The sequence below is a fragment of the Chelonia mydas genome, chromosome 10 (genome assembly GCF_015237465.2).
Source record: "Chelonia mydas isolate rCheMyd1 chromosome 10, rCheMyd1.pri.v2, whole genome shotgun sequence".
Classification (NCBI taxonomy): Eukaryota; Metazoa; Chordata; order Testudines; family Cheloniidae; genus Chelonia; species Chelonia mydas.
In genome coordinates this window covers 41,602,593-41,619,398 of record NC_051250.2, presented here as the reverse complement: position 1 = coordinate 41,619,398, position 16,806 = coordinate 41,602,593, and the positions used below count along the sequence as shown (strand labels likewise).

General features: G+C 43.1%; 1 protein-coding gene across 32 annotated transcripts in view; it reads left to right on the top strand.

Moving 5' to 3' along the window:
- The window catches only part of NEO1 (neogenin 1), a 498,185-nt gene that overhangs the window by 206,385 nt on the left and 274,994 nt on the right, over positions 1 to 16,806 (top strand). For all 32 annotated transcript variants that reach the window (XM_043523405.1, XM_043523409.1, XM_037911829.2 and 29 more), the window contains exon 2: positions 88 to 405. In XM_043523405.1, coding sequence (XP_043379340.1) covers positions 88 to 405 — 318 coding nt within the window. The remainder of the gene's footprint in view (positions 1 to 87; positions 406 to 16,806) is intronic.

Below are 16,806 nucleotides of genomic sequence, written 5' to 3'. Positions count from 1 at the left end.
TTATGTTCCCCATAAGAAACGTCTCCTTATATTAATAACTATTGGAAGGGTAAACAAACATTTCCAGATTTTACTTATGTTTTGTAGGGTCCACCGTGAGAACCTTCACTCCATTTTATTTTCTGGTGGAGCCAGTGGACACGTTATCAGTTCGAGGGGCTTTTGTCATACTGAACTGTTCAGCTTACTGTGAGCCTTCTCCAAAAATTGAATGGAAGAAAGATGGGACTTTCCTAAATTTGGTGTCAGATGATCGGCGCCAGCTGCTGCCAGATGGATCTTTATTAATAAATGGTGTGGTGCATTCCAAGCACAATAAACCTGACGAAGGATATTATCAATGTGTGGCAACTGTGGAAAGCCTTGGGACCATTGTAAGCAGAACAGCAAAGCTTACAGTAGCAGGTGAGTCCTGCAATTGACTGCATGATAATGTTGATGTGCATGTGATGGGATCCCCAGGATGCAGCCTGGGACTGCGGTGCCTCCTTAACTCTCCAGCCTGAGCTGTCTCTCACAATCCTTTGCTAGTGACCAGGCACTGTTATTGCTCAGCACAACTGCATGTGGAGCCCCACACCCAGCTAGATTGCATGAGTGCTCCCAGAACCATTCATGAATCACAGAGAAAGGCACCAGCTGAATTCCCCCCACCTCCCAGCCTTGTACCTCAGGAATATACCGTCTTGCACTGCTCAAGATGAGCAGTGCAAGTTTATTAATTGGTTTACCACTTCATCAATGGAAAGTGGATATCTGCCAGCCTTTGTAAATGTGAGCAGATCTATCAAACACTTTAGGCAAACTCACTGGTAACGATAAACAGTAAAACAATTTTATTGACTACAAAAGGTAGATTTTAAGTGATTATATAAGTCCCAGGTAAAAAGTCAGAGTGGTTACCAAAATAAAATAAAATATAAGCACGCAATCTAAACTCTCATTTCTGTTAGATTGGGCAACATCTAGATAAAGCAGTTTTTCTGACCCCACTAGATATTGAAGTTCATAGTACACAGCTTTCACCCTTGAAACCTGGGCCAGTCTCCCCTGTTGGAGTCTTCCGTCTTTTGAGTGTCCTTGTTGCTTGCGGCATAGGTGGGGGGAGGAGAAATGGCCAAGCGTAGGGACCCTTGTGTTCTGTTTTATACCCTCAGTCCCATGTGCTTGGAGAACACAAGTTCAGGCATGTCTGGTGGGCATTGCTGAGTCCCCAGGCAAGGTCGAGCAATTCCCTTGGTGTCACCTTGTGCATGTGAGTCACTGCATTGTAGCTCCCTTGCTGGATAATAGCTGTTCAATACCCGCCTGTGAGTTGGTTACTTTCCTTGCTGTTGTCTCCTGGAGAGCTAATATCTGGCCGCTTCCCGAATTTATGTTTTAGTGGCAACCATACAACACAATCTCATAACTTCATGTGCACTAATTATATACATATTTAGATAGGTTATGGTTTGCCAAAAGTCATTGTTCTTTCTCCTGATACCTCACATGGCCTTCTTTCTGGAATATCACAATTATATATAAATAAGGAATATGAGGGTTACAGGGCACTCCCCCAAGGTATAGAATGTCACAGTGCACTCTCTTCTATAGAAAAGGAGTACTCGTGGCACCTTAGAGACTAACCAATTTATTTGAGCATAAGCTTTCGTGAGCTATAGCTCACTTCATCAGATGCATACTGTGGAAAGATGAAAGGTGTGCATCCGATGAAGTGAGCTGTAGCTCACGAAAGCTTATGCTCAAATAAATTGGTTAGTCTCTAAGGTGCCACAAGTACTCCTTTTCTTTTTGCGAATACAGACTAACACGGCTGCTACTCTGAAACCTCTCTTCTATAGGAGGGAGATGCTTTGGAAGAAAAGACCAAGTACTTTGTCACTTGCTAATTCAAGTACCTGGCTAACACAACTGAGAAGAAATATATATGTTAAAGAATCAACATCCCTGTCCCTTCACTTAGGGGCTGAGAGAACTCTCACGCAAGTTTTTTAGTCTCTAAGGGGACCTCTAGCAAAATGAGGGAAGATGAGACTTGGTATTTCTGATATTTCAAAGGTAATAAGCAGAAACAGAAGTGTTTGAAAGGAAATAATCTGCCAGATTTTTAGACCTTCTTTACAGATGCAAAGAAAACACAAAAAGCACAATCCCATTTATTTTCCTTTTGGTGGTCACCTTTAAGGTCATGTCTAATTGTCTTCAAAGTGTCTTTGGGACTAGAGAACAGAGATAAGGAACTTGTTGGGGAGGGTTTGTATTCTCTAAATATGTCATGTTCAGTTTATAGCTGGAGCCCTGCCAAATTCATGGCTATGAAAAACGCATCATGGACCATGAAAACTGGTCTTTTGTGTGCTTTTACCCTAAACTATACAGATTTCACAGGGGAGACCAGCATTTCTCAAATTGGTAGTCCTGTCCCAAAAGGGAGTTGTAGGGGATTGGCCGCAAGGTTATTTTAGGGGAGCCACGGTATTGCCACCCTTACTTCTGCTCTGCCTTCAGAGCTGGGTGGCCAGAGAGTGGCGGCTGGTGGCCAGGCACCCAGCTCTGAAGGTGGCGTCCCGCCAGCAGCAGCGCAGACATAAGGGTGGCAATACCATATCAGGCCACCCTTTCGTCTGTGCTGCTGCTTGCAGAGCTGGGCGGCCAGAGAGGGGCAGCTGCTGACTGAGGGCCGAGCTCTGCAGTCAGCAGCGCGGATGTAAGGGTGGCAATACCACACCTTCCTTCTACGCTGCTGTTGGTGGCGGCTCTGCCTTCAGAGCTGGGCTCCTGGCCAGCAGCCGCCGCTCTCCAGCTGCCCAACTCTGAAGGCAGCGCCGCAGTAAGGGTAGTGGTACCGCAACACCCCCCCCCCCCCCCCCCGGACCCTTATAATTACAACACTGTGAAATTTTAGATTTTAATACCCAAAATCATGAAATTTATTATTTTTTAAATCCTATGACCGTGAAATTGACCACAATGGAACATGAATTTGGTCGGGCCCTATTTATAGCTGAGGCCTCAGGAATGTCTGATTCTATTATTTTTATGGACAATGTAGCTTTATGCAAACTATATACCCTACGTGAAAGAGGCTTATAATTACTTCACAACAGCAAATCAGACTTCAAAAACAAAAGTAAAAGAAGCCGAAGCAATTTAAGGAGAAAAAATTGGCCATGCAGCAATTTTCCTTCGTTTCTCTAATGATCTACTTGCCAGCTTTTCTGACAATTCTTTCTTCTCCACACAAATGGCTCAGGGTAATGAATTCATCCTGACTGATGCTACAGCATCTCCCTGAGCTGCTGTTTGTTGCCATTTATATTCAGACATTGTCTCTGTTACATTATTATGTGGTATTGTGAAAGACCAGTAACAGTGGAAATAAACAACTGATTTTTCTCCATCTTACAGAGTATCCCTGAGTATCCCTGAAATGGGAAGTATATTCCTATTTATTTATTTGGAAATGACATTAAAAGCAATCCCAACAGTTTTATCTAAAATAATTATAATCTAGCCTCTTCTCACTGAGTTGTGGTATTTGATTTTGCTGAGTTCTACACCAGATCATTTACACTGTGTGGCATGTCCGTTCTCATTTTCAGTGCAATGATTATGAATATGTAAAGTTAATAGAGTGAGAAACAGAGAATTCAAAAACACTTTTTACAATGTCCAGGCCTTTTTTCACCCTTTGTACTGTTCTGAACATTCCCGTGGTCTAGGGCTGGAGGTTCTGTGACACGATCACCTGTAATAAACTTAGAAATGCTGCTGCACAGGCAGATTTTTTTGTTTGTTTGCACTCCTAAAGCTACACTTGAAAAGAAGTTTGTAAGCACTGGCATGAACAAATTTGTCCACTCTGGATGAGGCCATTGTAATACAAACGTTTACCACACAAACCTTTTTGAACCCCCACACCCACATTCATGTCTTAAAAGAATATTGATTGTGGGTGGAAACATTTGTTAGAAATACATATGTAACAAAATATCACTTATACATTTTTTAGTGGTAAGTGAAATTGTGTCTGGAGCTGAGATCTTGCATAAGGCCTTAGCCTTTGAGAGAACAAGGATAGAAGTGGTGGTGTTGAAGTATTGACACTTGGACACAAAAGATTGGAGTTCAATTTCGACGCTGCCACAATTTCCTGTGACCTTGGGCAAGTTGCTTAATTTACCTGTGCCTTAGTTCCCCATCTGTAAAATGGGAATAATACTTCCTTTCTCCCACATTTTGATTATATTGTTTATTTAGATTGTAAGGGCTCCCTACTCAAATCTGTCCACTGTGGATGAGGCCATTGTAATACAAACGTTTACCACACAAACATGTAATACAAATAATTAAAGTTGGGTAGGTTGGTCTTATGTGATGTATAGGATCTTATGTTGCCATCTGTGCTGGGATGCATTTCATATGTTTAAAAAAGGGTGAGGTGTAATATAAATTCTTTTATTGAAGTGAGTTTCGAATAACTGTATTACTTACAGGTTTCAGAGTAGCAGCCGTGTTAGTCTGTATTTGCAAAAAGAAAAGGAGTACTTGTGACACCTTAGAGACTAACAAATTTGAGCATAAGCTTTCGTGTCAAGGTTCCTTCCCCACTCTGAACTCTAGGGTGCAGAAGTGGTGACCTGCATGAAAAACCCCCTAAGCTTATTTTTACTAGCTTAGGTTAAAACTTCCCCAAGGTACAAACTATTTTACCTTTTGCCCCTGGACTTTATTGCTGCCACCACCAAGCGTCTAACAAATCTGTAACAGGGAAAGAGCCCACTTGGAAACGTCTTCCCCCCCCCAGAATCCTCCCAAGCCCTACACCCCCTTTCCTGGGGAAGGCTTGATAAAAATCCTCACCAATTTGCATAGGTGAACACAGACCTAAACCCTTGGATCTTAAGAACAATGAAAAAGCAATCAGGTTCTTAAAAGAAGAATTTTAATTGAAGAAAAAGTAAAAGAATCACCTCTGTAAAATCAGGATGGTAAATACCTTACAGGGTAATCAGATTCAAAACATAGAGAATCCCTCTAGGCAAAACCATAAGTTACAAAAAGACACAAAAACAGGAATATACATTCCATTGAGCACAACTTATTTTATCAGCCATTTAAACAAAACAGAATCTAACACATATCTAACTAGATATGCTTAAGCTTATGCTCAAATAAATTTGTTAGTCTCTAAGGTGCCACAAGTACTCCTTTTCTTTTTGTATTGCTTACAAATGGCAAAACTGCAAGTGAGTAATGTAGTGCAGTGATTGTCAATAAAACATTTATGCTACACTACATTGTGTACCCCATATATGGCATGTTCTACAGACACTATGCTTGAGTTTTTAACTTAAAAATAAAATGGTATTTTTCAGAACCTTCTACATGTAAAGCCAGGCTGGCTATATGCTGTGAGTATATAGGCTTTGAAAGGAGTGGTAAAATGTAATTGATACTGTCAAGGCTGATTGCCCACTCTGGTGCTTCAAGTGCAGAAGCTGGGGGCCCGCAAGGATTCTAAAACTTAATACTGGCCACTCCAGACTTGTATTAAACCTCCAAGGTTACAGATTCTCTTTGACCTTGGATGGGTAGATGCTGCCACCACCCAAATGCAAAAAACCCCTTTTGACAACCGAGAAAGGCACACTTGGGAATTCCTTCCTGTGGGGTACTCTCAAGCCGTTTCACCCTCCCTCTGGGGAAGAGCTGAGGAAAAAACAAAAACAAAGGAAATCAGCTGTTGCCACCGGCTAATTAAACAACATATGCACAAACCTCTGAGGATACAAAAACACAAAACAAAAACCCAATCCTGTTCTTAAAAAACGTAAATTTTATTAAAAACAAAAGAAAGAAAATACATCTGGAACTTAGGCTTTTGCTAGATTTTTAAAAACCCACTTACAAAAATTAAACATCAAGAATAACCTTCTTGAGGTCCAGCTTAATGGTTACAAGCGAAACAAAAGCATTTGGGGGTTAGCACAGAGGAGTCCACAAGCCAATAAGAAATAAAAGAAATAACCCTAATTGCATCTTCGTAGACATTCCCTGATTTACTTATGTATCTGGGATTTCAGATAAGCAATTCCTAGGTATGATTTGATGATTTTTCATACCTGGTTTAAAGCTTCCTACAGCATAGTTCAGCCCTGTTCCTGCTCAGTCTCTCCTCTCTCCTGAGAACAACAGACAGACAAAAGGGGAGTCTTGTTTCAATTTTAAAAAGTTCTAGCCTTCCCATTGCTTCTTTTGGTCAGGTGCCCACTCACTTCCTTTTTACCTATGCATGCAGTCAGACTTTTTAACCCTTTACAGGTAAAGCAAATAGAGAACAGCTACCAAGAGGGATTTTATGGCTGGCTGGTTGGCTGGGTGTCCATAAAAGGAAGTTACCCCCCGACTTCATTTATCACAGATACATTTTATAAATATTATTAAATAATCTAAAAGTTTTCCCTACATCATAATGTCACACATTTAATGATCTGCCAACATTAGAAACAGATGCCTTATACCATCTATATAACATAGAAAATATCAATAACTAAAGTAAGGTGTTGCTGCTGATTCATGCTTTGCATGTATTAATATTATATGCAGTGCTGATAAGATCTATCTGCTTAGAAAAGCTTTGTAAAATATCATTTAATTCTCAGTTTCTGAGTTTTAAATTGCTTTGACTGTGACTGAATGTGTTATTTTAGGGAAATAGACTTTTGGTTGCTTGCTTCCTTTTTGGCACAGTACGATAAACTTGTCATTGTGGCACTGAACAATTGATGATGTGATGCCAGGAAAGGTTTGCAGTGGGTTAGACTGTGTGCTTTTAGAGAACCTATTCCAGATGTGAAAATAAATTTGGTGCTCAGTCTTTAATTCACTTTCAGGTGAACTTCAAGTATTTCTATTTATTCTTTCTATGTAAGATATAGGTAAGCCATCTGGTTATGCTGGGTCGCCAGTAGAGACAAAGCAAACAAGATGAGGTGCAGAAATGCAGTGTTGGGTTGCATAATTTAAAGATGCAAAAGCTAAGTTTCTTGCAATAACATGTACTCAGCCACACTGCACAGTCTGTATTTTTGTGGTGTCTTTCATGATATATATTTCTCTCAGTAGTACATTATTATACATTGAACATAGAAAATAGGAAAGTAAAATATACATGTGTGGAAAACAGCTAAGTTATTGTTGTACAAACTTTAAATTGTGCCTTTCCTGGTTCTCTAACTTTAACTGTGCAACCTTCATTTTGCATGAATATAGTTTTTTAGGTTTTTGTAAAGGAGAGAGAAAACATGGGTACATTTTGAGGAGGTACTGGTATATTTCTTGCACAATAAGTGCATATTTCTTTAACTGAAACAAAAAAATCGTGTGCGCTTCAAAGTGTATATACTTAAGAGGTACTGGTTTAATATATTGAAGAATCTCACTGACTTCTCTCAAATCATTCAGGAGCAGTTTAGCACTCCATCTCCTAATCTTGGATGTTTGGGCTGGAAGTCTGCACCAGGGCAAAAATAGAGGCCTATGCAGAACAGCTCTCTTGAAGTGTACTCTCAAGACTGAGAAAGTTTCATTGCTGCTAAAGCTCACACTTCCATTTTCATACTATGATAACCTTGTTAAGTTGGAAAAAATCAGAAATTAACTAAGCATAAATAAAAAAAAAAAAAGCTGAATTAATTTTGCTTAGACCAAAAAAATTAAAAGTTTGCCATGGAGAGGGTCTTTCCAAAGGCCAGTGCTGTCAAACACCTCCTGGTGTGTATAGATTTGGTAATGAGTTAAAATCCAAAATGTGTGGTGTGATAGACCCAGGCCAGTTGGGTACAGCTGAGTAGTCCTATTGGGATCCAGGAAGTGGGCGGGCAAAGCTCGCCCACTGCTAAAGGATCCCCCCCCAGCCTAAGGGGGAGATCCACAGGACCTGGAAGCCAAGTAATTATGGGGGACAACTAATGAAGAACAGGGACGGGAGTGCGGTCAAAGGGTCAAAAGAAGGGAACCGGACGGGGACACCGAGCAGAGGACCCCGGACAGCGCCCACCGCTCCTCAAAGGCGTCAAGGGAGTCGGTGGACGCTGCCCAGAGGAACTCTGCCCGGAGGCGTGAATGGACGGAGGATCGGAAATAGGCCCCGCAGTCGCAGGAGACTCCATCAGCCAACCTCCTCACCCTGGTTTTATAGATGGCCACTTTAGCCAGGGCCAGGAGGAGGTTGACTAGGAGGTCCCGCGACTTAGTGGGGCCACGGACAGGGAGTGCGTAAATAAGAAGGTGAGGAGAAAAGTGCAGCCAAAACCTCAACAAAATATTGATGAGGAGCCGGAATAGGGGCTGCAACCTGGCGCACTCCAGGTAGACATGTGCCAGGGTTTCCCTCACGCCGCAAAAGGGGCAGGTGTCCGGGATTGGGGTAAACCGCGCCAAGTACACGCCCGTGCTCACGGCCCCGTGTAGGAGCCGCCAACTGATATCCCCGGCGGGCCTTGGGACTAAGGTGGAATAGAGGCTGGCCCACCGGGGCTCCTCACCCTCTAGAGGTGGCAGGAGATCCCGCCACTTTGTGTCAGGGCGGGACGCGAGGGTGAGGACATGAAGAGTGTGGAGCACGAGCGCGTAGAGGTACAGCTGAGTAGTCCTATTGGGATCCAGGAAGTGGGCGGGCAAAGCTCGCCCACCGCTAAAGGATCCCCCCCCAGCCTAAGGGGGAGATCCACAGGACCTGGAGGCCAAAAAATTACGGGGGACAACTAATGAAAAACAGGGACAGGAGTGCGGTCAAAGGGTCAAAAGAAGGGAACCGGACGGGGACACCGAGCAGAGAACCCCGGACAGCGCCCACCTCTCCTCAAAGGCGTCAAGGGAGTCGGTGGACGCCGCCCAGAGGAACTCTGCCCGGAGGCGTGAATGGACGGAGGATCGGAAATAGGCCCCGCAGTCGCAGGAGACTCCATCGGCCAACCTCCTCACCCTGGTTTTATAGATGGCCACTTTAGCCAGGGCCAGGAGGAGGCTGACCAGGAGGTCCCGCGACTTAGTGGGGCCATGGACAGGGAGTGCATAGATAAGAAGGTGAGGAGAAAAGTGCAACCAAAACTTTAATAAAATATCGGTGAGGAGCCGGAATAGGGGCTGCAACCTGGCGCACTCCAGATAGACGTGCGCCAGGGTTTCCCTCACGCCGCAAAAGGGGCAGGTGTCTGGGATCGGGGTGAACCGCGCCAAGTACACGCCCGTGCTCACGGCCCCGTGAAGGAGCCGCCAACTGATATCCCCGGCGGGCCTTGGGACTAAGGTGGAATAGAGGCTGGCCCACCGGGGCTCCTCACCCTCTAGAGGTGGCAGGAGATCCCGCCACTTTGTGTCAGGGCGGGACGCGAGGGTGAGGACATGAAGGGTGTGGAGCATGAGCGTGTAGAGGTACAGCTGAGTAGTAGAAGGTAGATATACTGGCCACTGGATAAGCAGTTTTCTGTTCCCTGACTGACCAGAGCAGGGGCTGCTCCAGGCTAGGGTAGACACATGACTCCAGTTAGCCTGCAAAGAGTCAGTTGAAGCTGTTAGGCCAATGAGAACACCTGACTCCAATTAACCTGCAGAGTGTCAGGTGAGGCCGTTAAGCTAATGTGAACATCTGACTCTAATTAAGGCACCTCTGATACTATAAAAGGCTCACTCCAGTCAGGCTGAAGGGAGCCAGAGGAGAGGAAGTGTGGCTGAAGGGCTGGGTAATGAAGACAGCCTCAAGTCACTGGAAAGGGAGCCCTAAGGAAAGGGTGAAGAAGGCATTGAGAGAGAGAAGCGGGAAAGCTGTGGGGAAGTGGCCCAGGGAAATGTAGCAACTCTGGTAGTGAAAGGTTTGCTGCCAACAGCTGCTGCATTTATGGTCCCTGGGCTGGAAACCGGAGTAGAGGGGGGGCCCGGGTTCCCCGCAACTCACCACTACAGAAACACCTCCTGGGAGGGGAAGACAGGCCCCTGTCAGGACAGGAGGCTAAACTGTTCTGGAATAAGCCCGTAGGGACAACAGAGATGGTGGGAGTTCGCTCACCAACCTCCTTGCTGGATTATGTTGAAAGTGGCTCAGTAGGCTGTGACCCTTGCCTCTAGAGGGAGAAGGGCTACGGAGAGGGTCACAGTGAGCCTCTGAGGCTAGCGTAATCTGCCAGGAAGCACGGGACCCACTGAGACAAGGTCGGAGCTCTGCCACAGTGGGTAATGGCCCCTAGTTCTGAGACTTGATCCCCCCCCCACAGGGTAACAGCGGTTCAGGCTTTTTTGGAAGACTGACGATAAACGTCCCCAAAGCTTCTTTACTGCCAGGTGAAGAAAAATGAGGCAGAGTCCCATGCACTAAACCAGTGGTCCCCAAACTGTGGGGCATGCCTCCCTAGGAGGGCGCAGAGGAATGTCAGGGGGGCAGGGAGGGAGTGCCACCCAGCCAAACTCTGCCCCTAGTTCTGCTCCGGCCTCCGTCCGAGCCGCCCGGACACTAAATGTGGTAACACGCAATAACCAGTCTCGTCCACCACTGGGGGATGGGAAGTAGGGTTGCCAGGTGTCCGGTTTTTGACCGGAAAGTCCAGTAAGCAGTGCTGACCAGACACTAAAAGTCCGGTTACATGCAGTAACCGGCCTCTGCCACTGCATGGTGGGAAGCACAGCAGCTGGAGCCTGGAGGAGCTGCTCTCTGCTCAGCTGCTTACAGAGAGAAGTGGCTGGCTGGTTCCTGGCCAGGTCAAGCCTCTTAGGCAGAGAGGTTGGTGTGTGTATCCTGTCCACCCCCCATCTGTCCCACTGTGACCCAATTTCCCCATCCTGACACCTTGCTCTGGGGACTGGCCCCTCCTGCCATGCCGCGATTGGGTAGGCAGGCAGGCTCCGCGTCCACTCTTCCCAGCCCAGCTCTGCAGGTGGCAAGTGAATCCTGGGACGTGGGGAGCGAGCAACAGGAGCAGGAGTGAGCAGTGGGTGGGGTCTGGGGAAGAGGCGGGACAAAGGGTTGGGCCTTGCGGGGCAGGATGTCCAGTTTTCAACAGTTAGAAAGTTGGCGCCCCGAGTAGGAACAGCAGCAGCTGCTTCTCGCCTGGAGGAGCACTCAGGGACGGCTCTGGTGAGAGAGATACCAGTGGCTTCCCTGTCTTGCTCTGAGTGTGGCTCCCCCTCCCCCATCCTGCCCCATTCACACCTCCGCCCTGAGAACATGGCTCTGACGGGGGGATTGAACTGGTTGTGGGGGCACAATTGAAAAAGATTGGGGACCACTGCACTAAGCAAACCATGTCCTGCAAATTATTCTGTACTTTCTGGTTTTGGAAACTTTTCCAAGTAGAAAGCTTATCAGCTGCTTGGTGATACCATGCTGTTGAAGACCCAGCCTCTCAAGTTGCATGCAGTCAGTTGGAGTGCTAAAGGGGTACAATTTTCTAGGTGGAAAAGATTCCAAATGATTTGTTACTTTAAATCTTCCATTCTAATGCTAAATATTTTTGTTTACAAGATGTTGGACCAAGGTCTTCATGACCCATATGAGTTGATTAGAAGTACTAAGATCTTTTCCTCCATGTTTTTTTTTAAATTGGGTACTCATGCAATTTGCAAATATGGAGTGGAAGTTATCAGGTGGTATTATCATCAAGGGGAAGAAAAGGCACTTATGGGGTGGAGTGTTTACATAATTTAAATAACTTGACTTTTTTCCAATCATTGATTTATATCAGGTTGAAGCTTTGTAAAACTAATGTGAAAATGTGTGCTGCTGCAGCTTCAGATAAAATTTAAAATGATCTAATCTAGAAATGCCCTTCTTTATTTTTAAAATGGCACTATAACACTGTAATAGGCAGCAGACAAAATACTGACAATTAAGGCTCCTATCTCACTAGCGCTTAGCAGGTCACATGAATCGTCTCATTGACTTCAGTGGGGCTGTTTGTGCTTAAAGTTAAGCAAGTGTGTAAGTTTTTGCAGCAGCAGGTACTAAAAATTAACTTTTCTCTTAGTGGCATAAAATTTGTCACTTCAAAACTAAATTGCTTCCGCATTCCAGGCACCTACAGTTACTTAGACTTTCAGTGTGTTAACAAATTTAGTGTGAACTAATTTATAAACAGCCAACATTTACAAAAATAGATATTTATATGGACGTGTGTCCATATTTAGGCACCTAATTGACTTAGGAGAACAAGCCCTGTTGACTTCAGAACTGCAAACCCTGAGAGATGAGTATAGTCTTGTTGAAACATTTTAGCTTCTTAACTTGTAGAAGTTCAGTATATTAATAGGTGGTGCTGGTTGCAAATATAGCCTGGGCTATTTGCTTATTAATTTGTGTTGTGTTAATTAAGGATGTTAATGAGACTCTAGAATTATTTTTTACTGTGCAGATGAACATTTTAAGTGTGCGACTTAGTAGAAAAAATCTCTATGTAAAACCTAAAAATTCTACCAAAATTAGGAAATGAAAACATCAAATACAAACTATCCACTTTAGCAATAAAATGGGAAGAAAACTAAGAGCTAGCAACATGTAAATATAAAATCAGTTTAAATAAAATAAATTGATTTAAAAAAATTGATTTTTGTTACATTTTTAAAAAATCATTACATTTATGCCCTCCCTGTTTGGTCAAGCCCCGGGATGTTAAACAAGAGTTCAGAGAAAGTCCAGATGACAGTGCTCGGAACATAAGTGCCTCCCTCATCTTCTTTACAGCTCCCATGGTTGTTATGGTGGATCTGAACTAGTGGCAGCAAGTGTGGGAAAGTCTAGGGAAAAGGCTAGTGTAGATAAGGGGCTTTCAGTTCTTTATCACAATATCAGAAGATGTAGATGGAAAAAAGTTTTATTATAGTAGAGCTCTAGTTCTGCTATTGTTAAAGTTAAGAATGCCTTTGTGCTTAAAGGTTGATGTCTCCACGTGCTGTAAAATCCGCATGTTTACACTGATTGCTTTGAAATTTGGTGTATCTCACGAAAGTAGGTTAGTGATCTAAATCTGGGGTCATTTGATCCATGGGTTCCTGAGATACAGCCCCCACTGCATCCCAAAGAAACCCCCATCTTTTCTTAAGTTTGCTGGAGTCTATCAATGTTTTTTGCACAGACCTAGGGATCGAACCATGGTTTTGATCATGCCCAAAATGGTCTCAATCTCTCAACATTTACCCCAGCTAATGCATGACATTCTCATTTGTCCTTTGGGGGAGAAACATTGAAAACATTATTTGAAAGAATTTAGCTCTAGATTGGCATGTGCCAAATGGATTTCACTGTGCATGTGCAGACAAAGTGCCCAAAAGGTTTGCTAGCTAGTCATGACTCATAGAAGCTGTGTGGCTCAAGGCGATGTATTATGGCTGTTGAACCTGAGCACACCTGGGCACTGTAAATTCAAATACAACCTTGTATAGAAATCTGGGGGGGTATGGGAGTAGGCATATTGCCACTCAGGGAGAGCAGGGGTTTAAAAAGACAGCTCCTAAGCTACCAGAGGAGCGAGCAACCAGGAGCAGCAAATGGGAGTTTTGTGAGGGAGTTTAGAGAGGGAACGTGAGAACCAGACACACACTTAACATTCTCTAAACTTACGGCAATAAATATCCCTCACCTCCCCCCAAAAGCAAGCAAAAAAAAAAGGAACAAACAAATCTCCCTGAAAGAGTACAAATAATGCAGGCAGAAGTCCAGCAGTTTATTGCACTGGTTCTCAACTGGGGGTTTGCAGCCCGCCCTTGGATTAGATTTCAGGGGGTCTGCCAAGGATCGGCTTCAGCCCTGGGCGGGGGGGCTTGGGAAGGGAGTGCCTCCTGCCACACACCGTCTCTGGTTGGGGGTCTGCAGGTTTGTGTATTTAAGTGTAGGGGTCCCTGGGTTAAAGAAAAGGTTGAGAACCAATGGTTTATAGCACTCAGTGCAGCATGCCTTGTGGATAGATGGCCTGTTTGTGCATTTGGTGCAAGCCTATCCCCATATTGACTGGGTTCTGGACAGGATTCAGAGATAACATTTGTAGACACTATTAATGACTGCTTCTTGAAGCAGCTAGTCTTGGAACCCACAAGGTGAGACGCAATTGCTAAATGGAACACAGGATCTGGTCCAAGAGGTGAGTGTAGCTGAGCCTTTTGGTAGTAAGAAAAGGAGGACTTGTGGCACCTTAGAGACTAACCAATTTATTTGAGCATGAGCTTTCGTGAGCTACAGCTCACTTCATCGGATGCATGCTGTAGCTCACGAAAGCTCATGCTCAAATAAATTGGTTAGTCTCTAAGGTGCCACAAGTACTCCTTTTCTTTTTGCGAATACAGACTAACACGGCTGTTACTCTGAAACCTTTTGGTAGTATTGACCATAATGTAATTCAATTTAACATCCTTTTGGGGGTGCGGGGGGAAATACCAAAAAAGCCCACCACAGTAGCATTTAGCTTCAAAAAGGGGAACTGTACGAAAATGAGGAAGCTAGTTAAGTGGAAATTAAAAGGAACAGTCAGAAGTGTGATGTGTGCAAATTGCATGGAAAATTTAAAAACACCATAATAGAGGCTCAAATTAAATGTATACTCCTCCCTCCCTGAAAAAAAGTAAGAGGACCAAAAATATGCCACATGCTTGCTGCTTGGAACTTGATTTCTCTCACTCCCTAGACCACGACTAATCCCAGTATCTATTGTATATTTGAGTATTTGTAAAACCAGTTTAAGAATAAATGCACGCTTTTAAAGACTGGTAGGCTATTCTAATATAAAGGTATGTTTTGGTTTTGAAGTGAAATCAAATGGAAGATTTTCTGTGAATAATTCCTATACTACAGAGTACTGTACTAATGAAAATTGTCTGTATGACATTTTAGTTTGAACTGACTTTGCTAGTGCTTTTTATGGAGCCTGTTGTACAAATAGGCAAATATCTAGATGAGTTGATGTACCCACCGGAAGACCTCTGCGTACTTCCTACATGTACCCCTGGTTGACACTTCTTATCCTTCATTGCTTCAGTGGCATCTTAAATTTGGACACCAGGGACAATAACAGACCCTTTATATTTTTCAAAATGCATCAATGGATTGGTTCATCTAAGAAATCTGAATAATGCCATTGTAAAGGCCATCAGTTGCACTTGTTGTTGCTGATACTAAAATATCCTTTCATTTCATCCCACAACCTAACACACAGTTTAGTTAGGAATATAGGCCATATATTTGGACCATTTGTAATGCAGCCTATAAGAAATCATTTGGATCCGTTACAAAAAGATTTGTTCATGCTGACTTACAAATAGGAAAATCAGAAGAAAGACACCTTTCTGGGTGAAAAGTCAACACACTGAAAGCCAAAATAAATGTTTGTTTTATCCAATTATTGTTATTTTTAACGGGTGTCAACATTCATGGAAGGAAGAGAGATTTTGAGGGTACCTCTCAACCACCATACCAAAATCCGAAACTACTTATTGACTACCTACAAACTCTACTATAACTCCAGTGTTTTTTTTTTTTAAATTTGGTATAAAACTACTTCTGTAAAATTTAAGGTGCCTCACAGAATACTGCTCTCACTTTTGCATTTCTGAACCAAATCATTCATTCCTAGAAAGGCCAAGGTATGAATTTATATTGCAAGGTGCTCTTCTATCAATGTGCAGTCAGAAGGCACATGCATTTCATAAAGTGCAGTTATGTAAATAAAGATAACTCTGCCCATTAGTCAATATCAACAAGGAGACTTTGCTAGCTAGTAAGCTGCTAATTACTGATAAAGGCCTACAATCTCTGCTAGATAGTAAATTTATATCCTTCTAAAGCAGAAACTAATAATTTTTCTAATGGAATGTAATTAGTTGCCTAATTTTAAAAATAAATAAATGGTCTCAATGGGTAACTATAATTTCTAAAGCTCTAGTGCTACTTAAGTGTTTAGGATCAAAATGGCTAGAATGACCTTCATCTCATACAAAATATTCCACTCAAAAAGGGAGATTATTATTTACGTGTAAATTAAGTATCTGCTACTGTCCATTTGAGAATCTGTATCAAGCACTTTTTTCCTACAGGTATTACTCTCATAGGAAACAGAACGAAACGCTATATGTTCAGAGTTGTTTCCTCTTGAAAGGCTTTTCAGATTGGAATATTCCATAGCATTAAACACACACACAAGTGTATATTTTCTAGAGATTAAGATGACCTATTATTGAAGTAAGTTTAATTATTGGTGAAATAGAAAATTGGCATGGGAGTGTAACAGATTCTCCTATGGAAGTAATTAACAGATGTAGGGAAAAAAGTCTTCCTATCTGTTCCTGTCCATTCTCTAATTTACACCAACAAGCTTTAAATAGCAGTGCCCACAACCCTCACTCTGTCATGGGCAGGAATGTGCCTATAAGAGAATATGGTGGTATCAATCAAGTGATATTTAATATGGAGTAAGTTAGTATGTTAAAATTGAATTATGGAAGCTTATAAGCTACATTTTAAAATGTAGACAGAGGCTGACTATCTCACCTGACAGGTTAGAATCTGTCTGCATGGTCAGTAAATTAACCATTTGAAATTAGGTTAATTAACAATCCTTACAGACCTTTTGCACAATAGATCTTGACCCTGGGCCTCGGAGGACTGATACAGTTGCAGACAAATTGTAGACCTATCCACTAAGGATGGTGTGAGGAGTTGTCTGGTATGATAACAAACCAAAACAACTTTTGTAAGAGGTGCTAGGGATAATGATGAACTTTAGAAACACCCATGATAAACGGGCTGGAAATCTTGAAGAAACAGGT